A 12,129-nucleotide genomic window follows, 5' to 3' on the forward strand; every position below is an offset into this window, starting at 1 on the left:
CCCCTCAGGTCGGAAGGCGTCCAACAAGCTACTGAGGAAGAGCGGAGGACAAGTACAAGTAGATCTAGAGCTGATGAAGTGGCTGGGGCAAAGCCGAAAGGTCGCTCAGTTGCGGATATGCCTGGAAGTGAAAGGAAAGTCCAATGCTGTAAAGAAAAATATTGCATAGGAACCTGGAATGTAAGAACCATGAACCTGGGTAAGTTGGAGGTGGTCAAAAATGAGATGGCAAGAATAAATATTGACATCCTGGGCATCAGTGAACTAAAATGGACGGGAATGGGCGAATTCAGTTCGGATGACCATCATATCTACTACTGTGGGCAAGAAACCCGTAAAAGAAATGGAGTGGCCCTCATAGTGAACAAAAGAGTGGTGAAAGCTGTACTGGGATGCAATCTCAAAAATGATAGAATGATCTCAATACGAATCCAAGGCAGACCTTTTAACATCACAGTAATCCAAGTTTATGCACCAACTACTGGTGCTGAAGAAACTGAAATTGACAAATTCTATGAAGACTTACAAGACCTTATAGATGTGACACCAGAGAAGGATGTTCTTCTCATTATAGGGGATTGGAATGCTAAAGTAGGGAATCAAGAGATAAAAGGAACAACTGGCAAGTTTGGCCTTGGAGATCAAAACGAAGCAGGGCAAAGGCTAATAGAGTTCTGTCAAGAGAACAAGCTATTCCAACAACACAAGAGACGACTCTACACATGGACATCACCAAATGGGCAGTATCAAAATCAGATTGATTATATTCTCTGCAGCCAAAGATGGAGAAGCTCTATACAGTCAGCAAAAACAAGACCTGGAGCTGACTGTGGCTCAGATCATCAGCTTCTTATAGCAAAATTCAAGCTTAAACTGAAGAAAGTAGGAAAAACCACTGGGTCGGTAAGATACAGTCTAAACCAAATCCCTTATGAATACACAGTGGAAGTGAGGAACAGGTTTAAGGATTTAGATTTGCTGGACAGAGTGCCTGAAGAACTATGGGTGGAGGTTCGCAACATTATACAGGAGGCAGCAACGAAAACCATCCCAATGAAAAGGAAATGCAAGAAAGCAAAGTGGCTGTCCAATGAGGCCTTACAAATAGCGGGGGAGAGAAGGTAAGCAAAATGCGAGGGACGTAATGAAAGATACAGGAAATTGAATGCAGATTTCCAAAAAAATAGCAAGGAGAGACAAGAAGGCCTTCTTAAACGAGCAATGCAAAGAAATAGAGGAAAACAACAGAATGGGAAGAACCAGAGATCTGTTCAAGAAAATTGGAGATATGAAAGGAACATTTCGCACAAAGATTACCATAATAAAGGACAAAAGTGGCAAGGACCTAACAGAAGCAGAAGACACCAAGAAGAGGTGGCAAGAATACACAGAGGAATTATACCAGAAAGATAGGGATGTCTCGTACACCCCAGGTAGTGTGGTTGCTGACCTTGAGCCAGACATCCTGGAGAGTGAAGTCAAATGGGCCTTAGAAAGCACTGCAAATAACAAGGCCAGTGGAAGTGATGGTATTCCAGCTGAACTATTTAAAATTTTAAAAGATGATGCTGTTAAGGTGCTACACTCAATATGCCAGCAAGTTTGGAAAATTCAGCAGTGGCCAGAGGATTGGAGAACATCAGTCTACATCCCAATCCCAAAGAAGGGTAGTGCCAAAGAATGCTCCAACTACTGCACAATTGCACTCATTTCACACGCTAGCAAGGTTATGCTTAAAATTCTACAAGGAAGGCTCAAGCAGTATGTGGACCGAGAACTCCCAGAAGTGCAAGCTGGATTTCGAAGGGGCAGAGGAACCAGATACCAAATTGCAAACATGCGCTGGATTATGGAGAAAGCTAGAGAGTTCCAGAAAGACATCTACTTCTGCTTCATTGTCTATGCAAAAGCCTTTGACTGTGTCGACCACAGCAAACTATGGCAAGTTCTTAAAGAAATGGGACTGCCTGATCACCTCATCTGTCTCCTGAGAAATCTCTATGTGGAAATCCTGAGAAATCTCTATGTAGAAGCTACAGTTAGAACTGGATATGGAACAACTGATTGGTTCAGAATTGGGAAAGGAGTACGACAAGGCTGTATGCAGAATTCATCATGCGAAAGGCTGGGCTGGATGAATCCCTAGCCGGAAATAAGATTGCCGGAAGAAATATCAACAACCTCAGATATGCAGATGACACAACCTTGATGGCAGAAAGTGAGGAAGAATTAAAAGAACCTTTTATTGAGGTTGAAAGAGGAAAGCGCAAAATATGGTCTGAAGCACAACATCAAAAAAACCAAGATCATGGCCGCTGGTCCCATCACCTCCTGGCAAATAGAAGGGGAAGAAATGGAGGCAGTGAGAGATTTTACTTTCTTGGGCTCCATGATCACTGCAGAGGGTGACAGCAGTCACAAAATTAAAAGACGCTTGCTCCTTGGGAGAAAGGCGATGGCAAACCTAGACAGCATCTTAAAAAGCAGAGACATCACCTTGCCAACAAAGGTCTGTATAGTAAAAGCTATGGTTTTCCCAGTAGTGATGTATGGAAGTAAAAGCTGGACCATAAAGAAGGCTGATCGCCGAAGAATTGATGCTTTTGAATTATGGTGCTGGAGGAGACTCTTGAGAGTCCCATGGACTGCAAGAAGATCAAACCTATCCATTTTGAAGGAAATCAGCCCTGAGTGCTCACTGGAAGGACAGATCGTGAAGCTGAGGCTCCAATACTTCGGCCACCTCATGAGAAGAGAAGACTCCCTGGAAAAGACCCTGATGTTGGGAAAGATGGAGGGCACAAGGAGAAGGGGATGACAGAGGATGAGATGGTTGGATAGTGTTCTCGAAGCTACCAGCATGAGTTTGACCAAACTGCGGGAGGCGGTGGAAAACAGAAGTGCCTGGCGTGCTCTGGTCCATGGGGTCACGAAGAGTCAGAATGACTAAACGACTAAACAACAACAGCAAATACAACATTTACCGTATTTTTCGCTCTATAACATGCACCTGACCATAACACGCCCGTAGTTTTTAGAGGAGGAAAACAAGAAAAAAATATTCTAAACGAAACAGTGGATGTATGATTTTAGTGGTTCATGCTGTGGCCACAGACGTGCCCAATGCAAAAATCCTGAGGATCCATGTGGAGCCATGCTTTGTAACCACGTTTTAAGTGGGGAGGGAAGGAAAAGAACTCAAGGGACAAGGAGCACGCGTGGGGTGTGTGGAGAAGGATGCTGCTAATAATGCAGGAGAGGCTCCTCTCTGGCTTTGCTCCTTTAGAACAAGCAGGCTCTGCGTCTCTCCCTCCTCCCCGGCAAGCAAACCATGATAGTAACCACTCTGAGACAAATCAAGAAAAATTGCGACCAACACTCTCCCCCAACAAGTGCAGTGAGGTCAAAACACACACACACGCACAGAGAACTGGCCCTAAAGTCGCAGGGCGCTGGAAGTCGCAGGGGCGCTGGGGGAGTGAATGGGAAGCAAGAGAAGGAGAAGGAGCCCTCACACACACAGAGACACACAGAGTGTTGATTATAAAGTCGCAGGGGCGCAGGGAGAGTGAGCGGAAGCAAGAGAAGGAGAAGGAGCCCTCTCTCACACACAGACACACAGAGTGTCAATTCTAAAGTCGCAGGGGTGCAGGGAGAGCGCGGGGCGCAGGGAGAGTGAACGGGAAGCAAGAGAAGGAGCCCTCACACACAGAGAGACACACAGAGTGTCAATTCTAAAGTCGCAGGGGCGCAGGGAGAGTGAACGGAAGCAAGAGAAGGAGAAGGAGCCCTCTCTCTCACACACACAGACACACAGAGTGTCAATTCTAAAGTCGCAGGGGCGCAGGGAGAGAACGGAAGCAAGAGAAGGAGCCCTCTCTCTCACACACACACACACACACAGACACACAGAGTGTCAATTCTAAAGTTGGAGGGAGAGCGCAGGGGCACAGGGAGAGTGAACGGGAAGCAGGAGGAGGAGAACGATAGCTCAAGCACACACACACACAGCCCCTACAGTGGCTAATCCAAAATCGGACAGCAAAAAACTGCAGGCAGGGACAGAGAGCACTGGGTTGTTTTAAAGCAGCCAACCCCGCTCTGCTTCTCTCCCTCCTCCCCGGCTCCGCTAGCTGACAGGAGCCGCTTACACCCGCTTTGCTGTTTCAAAGCGAGCCACGGACTGCTCACAACTGCAGCAGATTCCCTCGCCATCTGTAGGCATTCGCTCCATAACACGCACAAACATTTCCCCTTTCTAGGAGGAAAAATCTGCGTGTTATGGAGCGAAATTTACGGTATTTGTTTACCGCCCTATACCCGGGGGTCTCAGGGCAGTTCACAGAATAAAATCAAGATATAAAACCACAAAATAAAAACAACGCAATAGCTCTCCCCCCCCCCCAACCACACATTTTAAAATGGCATAGCATGTAAATTATATCAAACAAAGGCCTGATTAAAAAGGAATGTTTTTGCCTGGAACCTAAAGGTGTACAATGAAGGTGCTGGGCAAACTTCCCTAAGGCGAGCATTCCACAGATGGGGAGCCACTGTAGAGAAGGCCCGTTCTCATGTTGCCACCATCAGGACCCCTCAAGGAGGGAGCACACAAAGGAGGGCCTCTGAAGATGATCTCAGGGTCTGGGTAGGTCCATATGGAAAGAGGTGGTCCTTGAAGTATTGCAGTCCTGAGGCTTTATAGGTCAAAACCCAAATTTTGAATTGGGCCTGGAAACTAATTGGGAGCCAGTGCAATCAGACCAGGATTGGTGTAATATGCTCAAACCGTCTTGCTCCGGTGAGCAACCTGGCCGCTGAATTCTGCACTAGCTGAAGTTTCTGAACCGTCTTCAGAGGCAGACCTACGTAGAACGCATTGCAGTAATCTAACCCAGAGGTTACCAGAGCATAGACAACAGTAGCTAGGCTATCCCTGTCCAGATAGGGGCGTAACTGGGCCACCAGCTGAAGCTGATGGAAGGCGCTCTGGGCCATTGAGCCCACCTGAGCCTCGAACGACAGCAAAGGATCCAGGAGTACCCCCAAGCTATGAACCTGCTCCTTCAGGGGAAGTGTAACCCCATCAAGAGCAGGCAACCTCCCAGCCATCTGGTCTAGGGTGCCTCAGTCTTATCTGGATTGAGCTTCAGTCTGTTGGCTCTCATCCAGTCCATTACCAAGGCAGGACACTGGTCCAGCACTTCCACTACCTCACCTGCAGATGTAAAGGAGAAATAGAGCTGGGTGTCATCAGCATACTGCTAACAACGTACTCCGAACCTCCGGCTAACCCCACCCAGCGGTTTCATGTAAACAACATGGGCGATAGGATTGAGCCCTGCGGTTTCCACAGGGCTGAATAGCATTCCCCAAGTAATAGAACCACCACAAAGCGGTGCCACCCACCCCTAGTACGGAGAGTCACTCCAGAAGGATACCATGGTCGATGGTATCAAAGGCCGCTGAGAAGTCGAGAACAATTAACAGGGACATGTTTCCCTTGTGTGTCTCTCGACAGAGGGACCAAAGCTGTTTCTGTTCCCAAACCAGGCCTAAACCCCGATTGAAAAGGATCCACAAAATCAGTTTCTTCCAAAAGCACCTGGATCTGGTCTGCGACCACTCGCTCCAGAACCTTGCCCAGGAAAGGGAGATGAGCAAATGGCCAATAGTTACAGTTACAGATAGGTAGCCGTGTTGGTCTGCCATAGTCAAAACAAAATAAAAAAATTCCTTGGTTTTTAAGGTGCTACTGGAAGGATTTTTTTTATTTTGTTTTGGCCAGTAGTTAGGTTTTCTGAATCCAGGAAAGCTTTCTTAATGAGTGGTTTTACCACTGCCTCCTTCAAACAGGCATTCAAAATGACCTTAACAGTTTGGAGAATCGGGCCCAAACTAACAAAATGAATTTCATTAGGAACAAATGTAAGGTTCTGCAGTTAGGAGAAAACAGATGCACAAATATAGGATGGGGAACACCTGGCTTACTAGCAGTTTATGTGAAAAGGATCTAGGGGTCTTGGTGATCCACAAGCTTAACATGAGTCAACAGTGTGATGCAGCAGCAAAAGAGGCTAATGCTATTCTAGGCTCCGTAAACAGAAGTATAGTTTCTAGATCAAGGAAAGTAATAGTACCACTCTATTCTGTCTTGGTCAGACCACACTTGGAACTCTGTGTCCAATTCTGGACACCACAATTTAAAATGGATGTTGACAAGCTGGAACGTGTGCAGAGGAGGGCAACCAAGATGATCAAGGGTCTGGAAACTAAGCCTTATGAGTAGCACCCGAAGGAGCTGGGTATGTTTAGCCTGGAAAAGAGGAGAGTGAGAGGTGATATGATAGCCATCTTCAAATACCTTGAGGGCTGTCACATGGAGGAAGGAGCATGCTCTGGAGGATAGGACTCAAACCAATGGCTTCAAGTTGCAAGAAAAGAGATTCTGACTAAACATTCTGACAGTAAGAGCTGTTCAGCAGTGGAACAGACTCCCACAAGAGGGGAGTTTTTAAACAGGTTGGATGGCCATCTGCCATGGATGCTTTAACTGAGATTCCTGCATTGCAGGGGGGTTGGACTAAATGACCACTGGGTCCCTTCCATCTCAAAGATTCTATGATTCTATAATTTCAGGTAAAATTCAGTTGGATATAACTCCCACGTAAACCATTTTGAGCTCGGTGGAGAGTGTGGAACTATTTTTGTGGGAGGCATACCCTCTCCAGGTGCTTTGCCATCTGAAGGATGTAATAATCCTCAAATAGTAACGGGGGACCAAAAAGGCAATCATGTGGCTTCCAAGGATAATTTTGGCATGTGATCTAAAGATAGATCCCCAAAGATCTTGCTATAATGCACGAGCCAGTTACTGGCAGATATCTCTGCATTCATTAGGGGTCTAACTATATGAAACAATATACCTAGAAACAGGATCCAAAAGTTAGATTATTTCCTTTTGGCTGCAGCTTGTCCCAGTTGAGTCAATTTTTGCCCAGCATACTCCCTCTTTTCGTTCTTCACAAGTGAATGACTGTGGGAAGGAGTTAGTAGGTCTGTTTTTGCAGAACTGTTGAGATGGTTTCAGTAATTCTTTTTGGCACATCTTGGTCAAGTTACCCCTGCAATAAACCTCTGTTTCAGTTAAAATACTAATTATGGACTATCATAGGTCAGAGGTGCTGAAATATATTTTGTTAGGCTTGCAAAATGTCATAGTTCATTTCCAAGGCTTCCTGACAACGTGTCCAAAGAGTACAGCTATTGAGTAACCCAAATATAAAAGAGTAGGTGTTTTGTCAATGGAATTCATCTTTCACAAAAGTGAGCGGAGTGATTAAGGGATGAATGTCTATAGTATTATAATAGCAGAACCAATGGATAATTATTAGTTTTAACCATGTTGCCAACCTCAAAGCTATGAAAATCAAATAAAGGAGGAGGAAACAAAAGTATGATTATTTATTATTATTTATTAGATTTTTACACGCCCTTCATCATGAGATCTTAGGGTGGTTCACATAATAAAATACAGGATAAAATAAAATAATCAGTGATACTGGTTCCTTGATAAGAAAAGTAGTTATAGGCTTCTAAATTCATATTTATTGCTGTAAAGATGATAAAAGTTGATGGAAGACTGAAAAGGTCAAGAAATTTCAGACCAGATTTATTTATTATTTTATCCTGCAATCAGGGATGATGGCAGCTTACTCCAGCAATCGTTAATTTAAATTTTAGAAGATTCTAGAGATGCTTTGTGGAGGTGTAGAACTCAGTTGTATGGTTGCAGGTAGCCTCTTGAACACCAGTTACTGGTAAACAACCTGCTTATTTTCATTTTAGTGTAGGTATTAAGGTCTATATTAAAACAAGTTGTGTTCACTTCCAGACTAAGAAGAAATAAGGATGCCTACACAAACCATTGGAGAAGGGTGCATATGTAATAAAAACCCTGGCCCTCATGGTTCAAATGATCCCTGCATACACTACATAGTGGATCGGGTGATGCAGAGATCATAGGGTCAACATGGATGGTATATACAGTTAGCTTGACCAAAGGCATAGTTCTTTTCTTTCTGTTTCTTGGGGCTTCTTTAAGCACTGAAGTTCACACATGGCAATCTTGGAAATACCCTTTCCTATGGCTGATATTTATTTAAAAGTACCTTACCCTCAGGCTTAGTTGTTTTTTGCTGTTAAATGGCCTGCTCTCTGCACCATATGGAAACGGCAGTTTCACCTAAAGTCTAAATTGACTTTTGTATTTCTGCCTTAATAGTAAAAGAGTGAAACTAGAAACACATAAATGTTATATGTTTCCGATGTCACAAACAGAAAAGTCTATGGCACTTTAGTTTGTGTCGTGGACTGGATAAAGGGTTGACTCGATGTTGTCATGACTGTATGATTATATATTTCTTACAGGAGAAGCATAAACTTGAGTTGGAAGACTTGAGAAGAGCTGGCCATGAGGCCTTGGCTATTATTGTGGAAGAATTTAAGGTAAATATCTTTATAAAAATGCTACAGTGAGTTGACCCAATCATCTCTGATTGCTATGTGACTTTCCTGTGGATTTGGTGTAGGAAGCAGAAATGTTCACAGGATGTCTTGAGCCTGTTGTCAAGCCTATTGTCATGCCTGCTTCAGGGATTTTTGGATGAAGCCAATTATTTGGATCTGTTACTGTCTGATTTCTGACCTAGTTTTGAAATGGAAACTGCCTTGGACATCCTGGTGGTGGGGAGAGGGAAAGGAGTGCCATTCTGTTGATTCCTGTGAACTTTTCCATTCAGTACCATTGAGTGTGGCTTCCTTATCTGCTTCCTGGAAATTATCGCTCTCTGGAAGCTATACTTCATTGGGAGAAGTTATCTGCAGGTTTGGACTAAGGTGTCATCAGTAGTGGAATATATATTTCTCTGCTTCTTATTTCCATCATCAGTCCAGGAAGGCAGTAACTGATGGTCAGAACACATAACTCCATTTATATTTCTGTCACACTTTAAAGTGTTGCCCCCACCCATGTTATCCCAAAGACCTTCAATTCAATTCAAAGACCTGACCAAGCCACAGATTCACTAAGATGCCTTCTTCTTGGACCTGAATAACACAACAAACAGGGCGTTTACAGTGATGCTACCACAGTTTGAGATTACATTGTTAAATTGGTTTGATGCAGGCTATGTAAATTCCTACTGCAATCTGGACAATGCAAGCCATGGGTACTTCACTCATTAAACATGGGTCACATTGAATCAACTAACTTGCATTCATCCCAGCATCTGCGTTCATCCCAGTGTTTTTAATATGTTGTTTTTCTGGCTATTATATTGCGTTTTATTTGCAGAATGGTGGAGGCAAGATGGTGCCGTGAGAGGAAGCACCACTTTGAGCTCCGCATCAGTTTTAGAGAAAGTTTTAATTACTTTCATCTTCCGACTACTTATCAGTCGGAGTTGCTGTTAAACGTTCAAATCTTAGAAGGACGCAGAGTTCTCTGACCCACAGCAGCAATTAGCAGTGGCTGCTTCTCCAGGAGTAAGACTTACTTTCCAAAATGTCCAGGAAAAAGAAGAGATTGGCCTCATCTCCACAAGTAGTGAGCCCACAGCCCAAGAGCAAGGAGAGCAAGCTGGATGATTTCATAAGAGCTCAGAATTTAGAACCTTCTGCATCAAACAGAGCTCACTCCCAGGTAGGTGGGGACCCTCTAATGGGAGGAGACCACCCAAGGGAGAACTCATTGCTGAGCACCCATGAACTATTATCCGAGGGTGCGCCACTTTATGCAGAAATACTTGCGGACCACTGTTTGTTAATAGCAAGAACAGTGGAGGAAATAACACCAAATTAGAAAAGGTAATGTCTCTCCTGGCTGAGTTGGTGCTGCTGGTGGCTAGAAACATCCCTCCTGATACTCGAGGCTGGCCACAGTGTTGCCCCCCCTCCACCAAGACCCCTGTGTACAGGGGTGTAATTGTCCTGTTGCCGGCATCCAAGAGACTACCAAAAGCAAAAACAACGAACGCGAAAACAGCGAACTGATCCTGCAAAGCATGGAAGTAGTTCTTGACATATATCCTTTTAATGGGCTGCTGCCTTACTGGAAATCAATCACTAGTTTAAAGCGAAATCTCAAGCTTTTATTAAACATCCAGTGCAATAAGCTAATCGCCATAAACTTGCTTTTGATGGACTCCTAGCACACTAGACTCATGTTGACATTCTCCGACTCAGCTACCCCTAAATTACTCCTGAAATATAGGGTCCACCTACAGGACTATAATATTGGTGAGGCGTGTTTTAAAGAACAAAAACTTTTACTGTTGTACAGCCGGACTGATTCCAGTCAATCAGTGCACTTCCTGTTGGCGGGCACTCGTCATAGATTCAAGGTACAATCTCCAGGGCCAATAAGGAGGGCTTTGGGTGGTGCATTTGGCCAAAACATCCCCCTGGATAGGAAATCTTGAGTTCAACGACCAATTACATAAAGAAACCCTGCCCAACCTATCTGTGTCAAAGATAGGCTCCTCTATTAGACCTGCGGCAGACCCCGAAACTCACCATTCACCATCTCCACTGGAAACAGATCAGCCATCGCCAGGTGATGCTCCTCCTAAGGGAAGTGCAACATTTAGACTGCCAGAGCTAGATCTAATTGCCTTTGACTCTGACCCCCCCCCCCAAATGCCACAGCAAACTGGATAACATCACTGACCACTGCTAATTTGGACAATTCTGTAACTCAGCCCCAGGAAGAACAACACCGTATACATCCTAAGCATGGTTGCGTTATTATGGAGACAGAGGGAAAGCTGATCACAATCTGTACTCCACAATGAAGCCAAGCCGATGACGGAACTAGCAGCCTCAATATTCTCCCATGGAACATAATGGGTTGGGCCAACAAACTAGGGGATGAGATATTTTGTGAATACATAACGTGTTTTGATGTGATAATGTTGCAGGAAACATGGTCAACTGACAACATAGTCCTTGATGGCTATTTTGCCTATGAAATTAAGGCCTCTAAACTGACCCTGATGTTGGGAAAGATGGAGGGCACAAGGAGAAGGGGATGACAGAGGACGAGATGGTTGGACAGTGTTCTCGAAGCTACAAACATAAGTCTGACCAAACTGCGGGAGGCAGTGGAAGACAGAAGTGCCTGGTGTGCTCTGGTCCATGGGGTCACGAAGAGTCGGACACGACTAAATGACTAAACAACAACAACAACAAACTGCACGAGGAGGGACGCGGGTGGCGCTGTGGGTTAAGCCACAGAGCCTAGGGCTTGCCGATCAGAAGGTTGGCGGTTCGAATCCCCACAATGGGGTGAGCTCCCGTTGCTCGGTCCCTGCTCCTGCCAACCTAGCAGTTCGAAAGCATGTCAAAGTGCAAGTAGATAAATAGGTACCGCTCTGGCGGAAAGGTAAATGGTGTTTCTGTGCGCTTCTCTGGTTGGCCAGAAGCGGCTTAGTCATACTGGCCACATGACCCAGCAGCTGTACGCCGGCTCCCTCGGCCAATAAAGTGAGATGAGCGCCGCAACCCCAGAGGAACCCCATGTTGATGGCCTTTCAGCTGATTCCCTGGAAATGCTGTTGCTAGGGAGGAGGGGGGAGGAGCTCAGTTGGAGCAACACCGTTGTTTGGGCATACGGCATTCTTTTGTCTCTCATTATTATGAATGAATAAACTCAATAAAAAGAACTCTGCCTTGTTTTTCTCTGCTTCTTGCTGCCATCGGGGGAGGGATAGAATTCCTGACAATGTACCTGTACCTGATGATCTGTTAATTTTTAGTTTCTTTAAGTATGAGAATTTCATTCCTTGCCACTACTACTTGCCACTTTCTTGAGTTGTCCTTGAAAATGTGTTTATCTGTCCTACATGTAGTAATAACATGTACAGAGACTTCATTCAACTTTTCTGCATCACTCTATCCCTTTAGCATCTCTTCCACTCCTTTATGTTATCATCTAAAGCTATTAAATGTCTCTGTGGTCAGATTTCTGCTTCCAATATACTTAAAGAATGTTTGTTGCTGGTCTTATTGTGTGTTTTATTCTGTTTTGCTTTGCTTTCCTTATTGTCAACATACAGTTATTTTCTCATG

At 44.6% G+C, this 12,129-nt stretch overlaps 1 protein-coding gene across 21 annotated transcripts in view; it reads left to right on the forward strand.

The window, feature by feature from the left end:
* The window catches only part of CCDC91 (coiled-coil domain containing 91), a 183,242-nt gene that overhangs the window by 62,521 nt on the left and 108,592 nt on the right, over positions 1 to 12,129 (forward strand). For all 21 annotated transcript variants that reach the window (XR_014168775.1, XR_014168776.1, XR_014168777.1 and 18 more), the window contains one exon: positions 8,431 to 8,508. Coding sequence is in view for 18 of the 21 variants with exons in the window: in XM_081913312.1 (XP_081769438.1) it covers positions 8,431 to 8,508 (78 nt within the window). In the remaining 3 variants the exon portion in view is untranslated. The remainder of the gene's footprint in view (positions 1 to 8,430; positions 8,509 to 12,129) is intronic.

The sequence above is a fragment of the Podarcis melisellensis genome (assembly GCF_964234715.1).
Source record: "Podarcis melisellensis genome assembly, chromosome: 5".
Lineage (NCBI taxonomy): Eukaryota > Metazoa > Chordata > Lepidosauria > Squamata > Lacertidae > Podarcis > Podarcis melisellensis.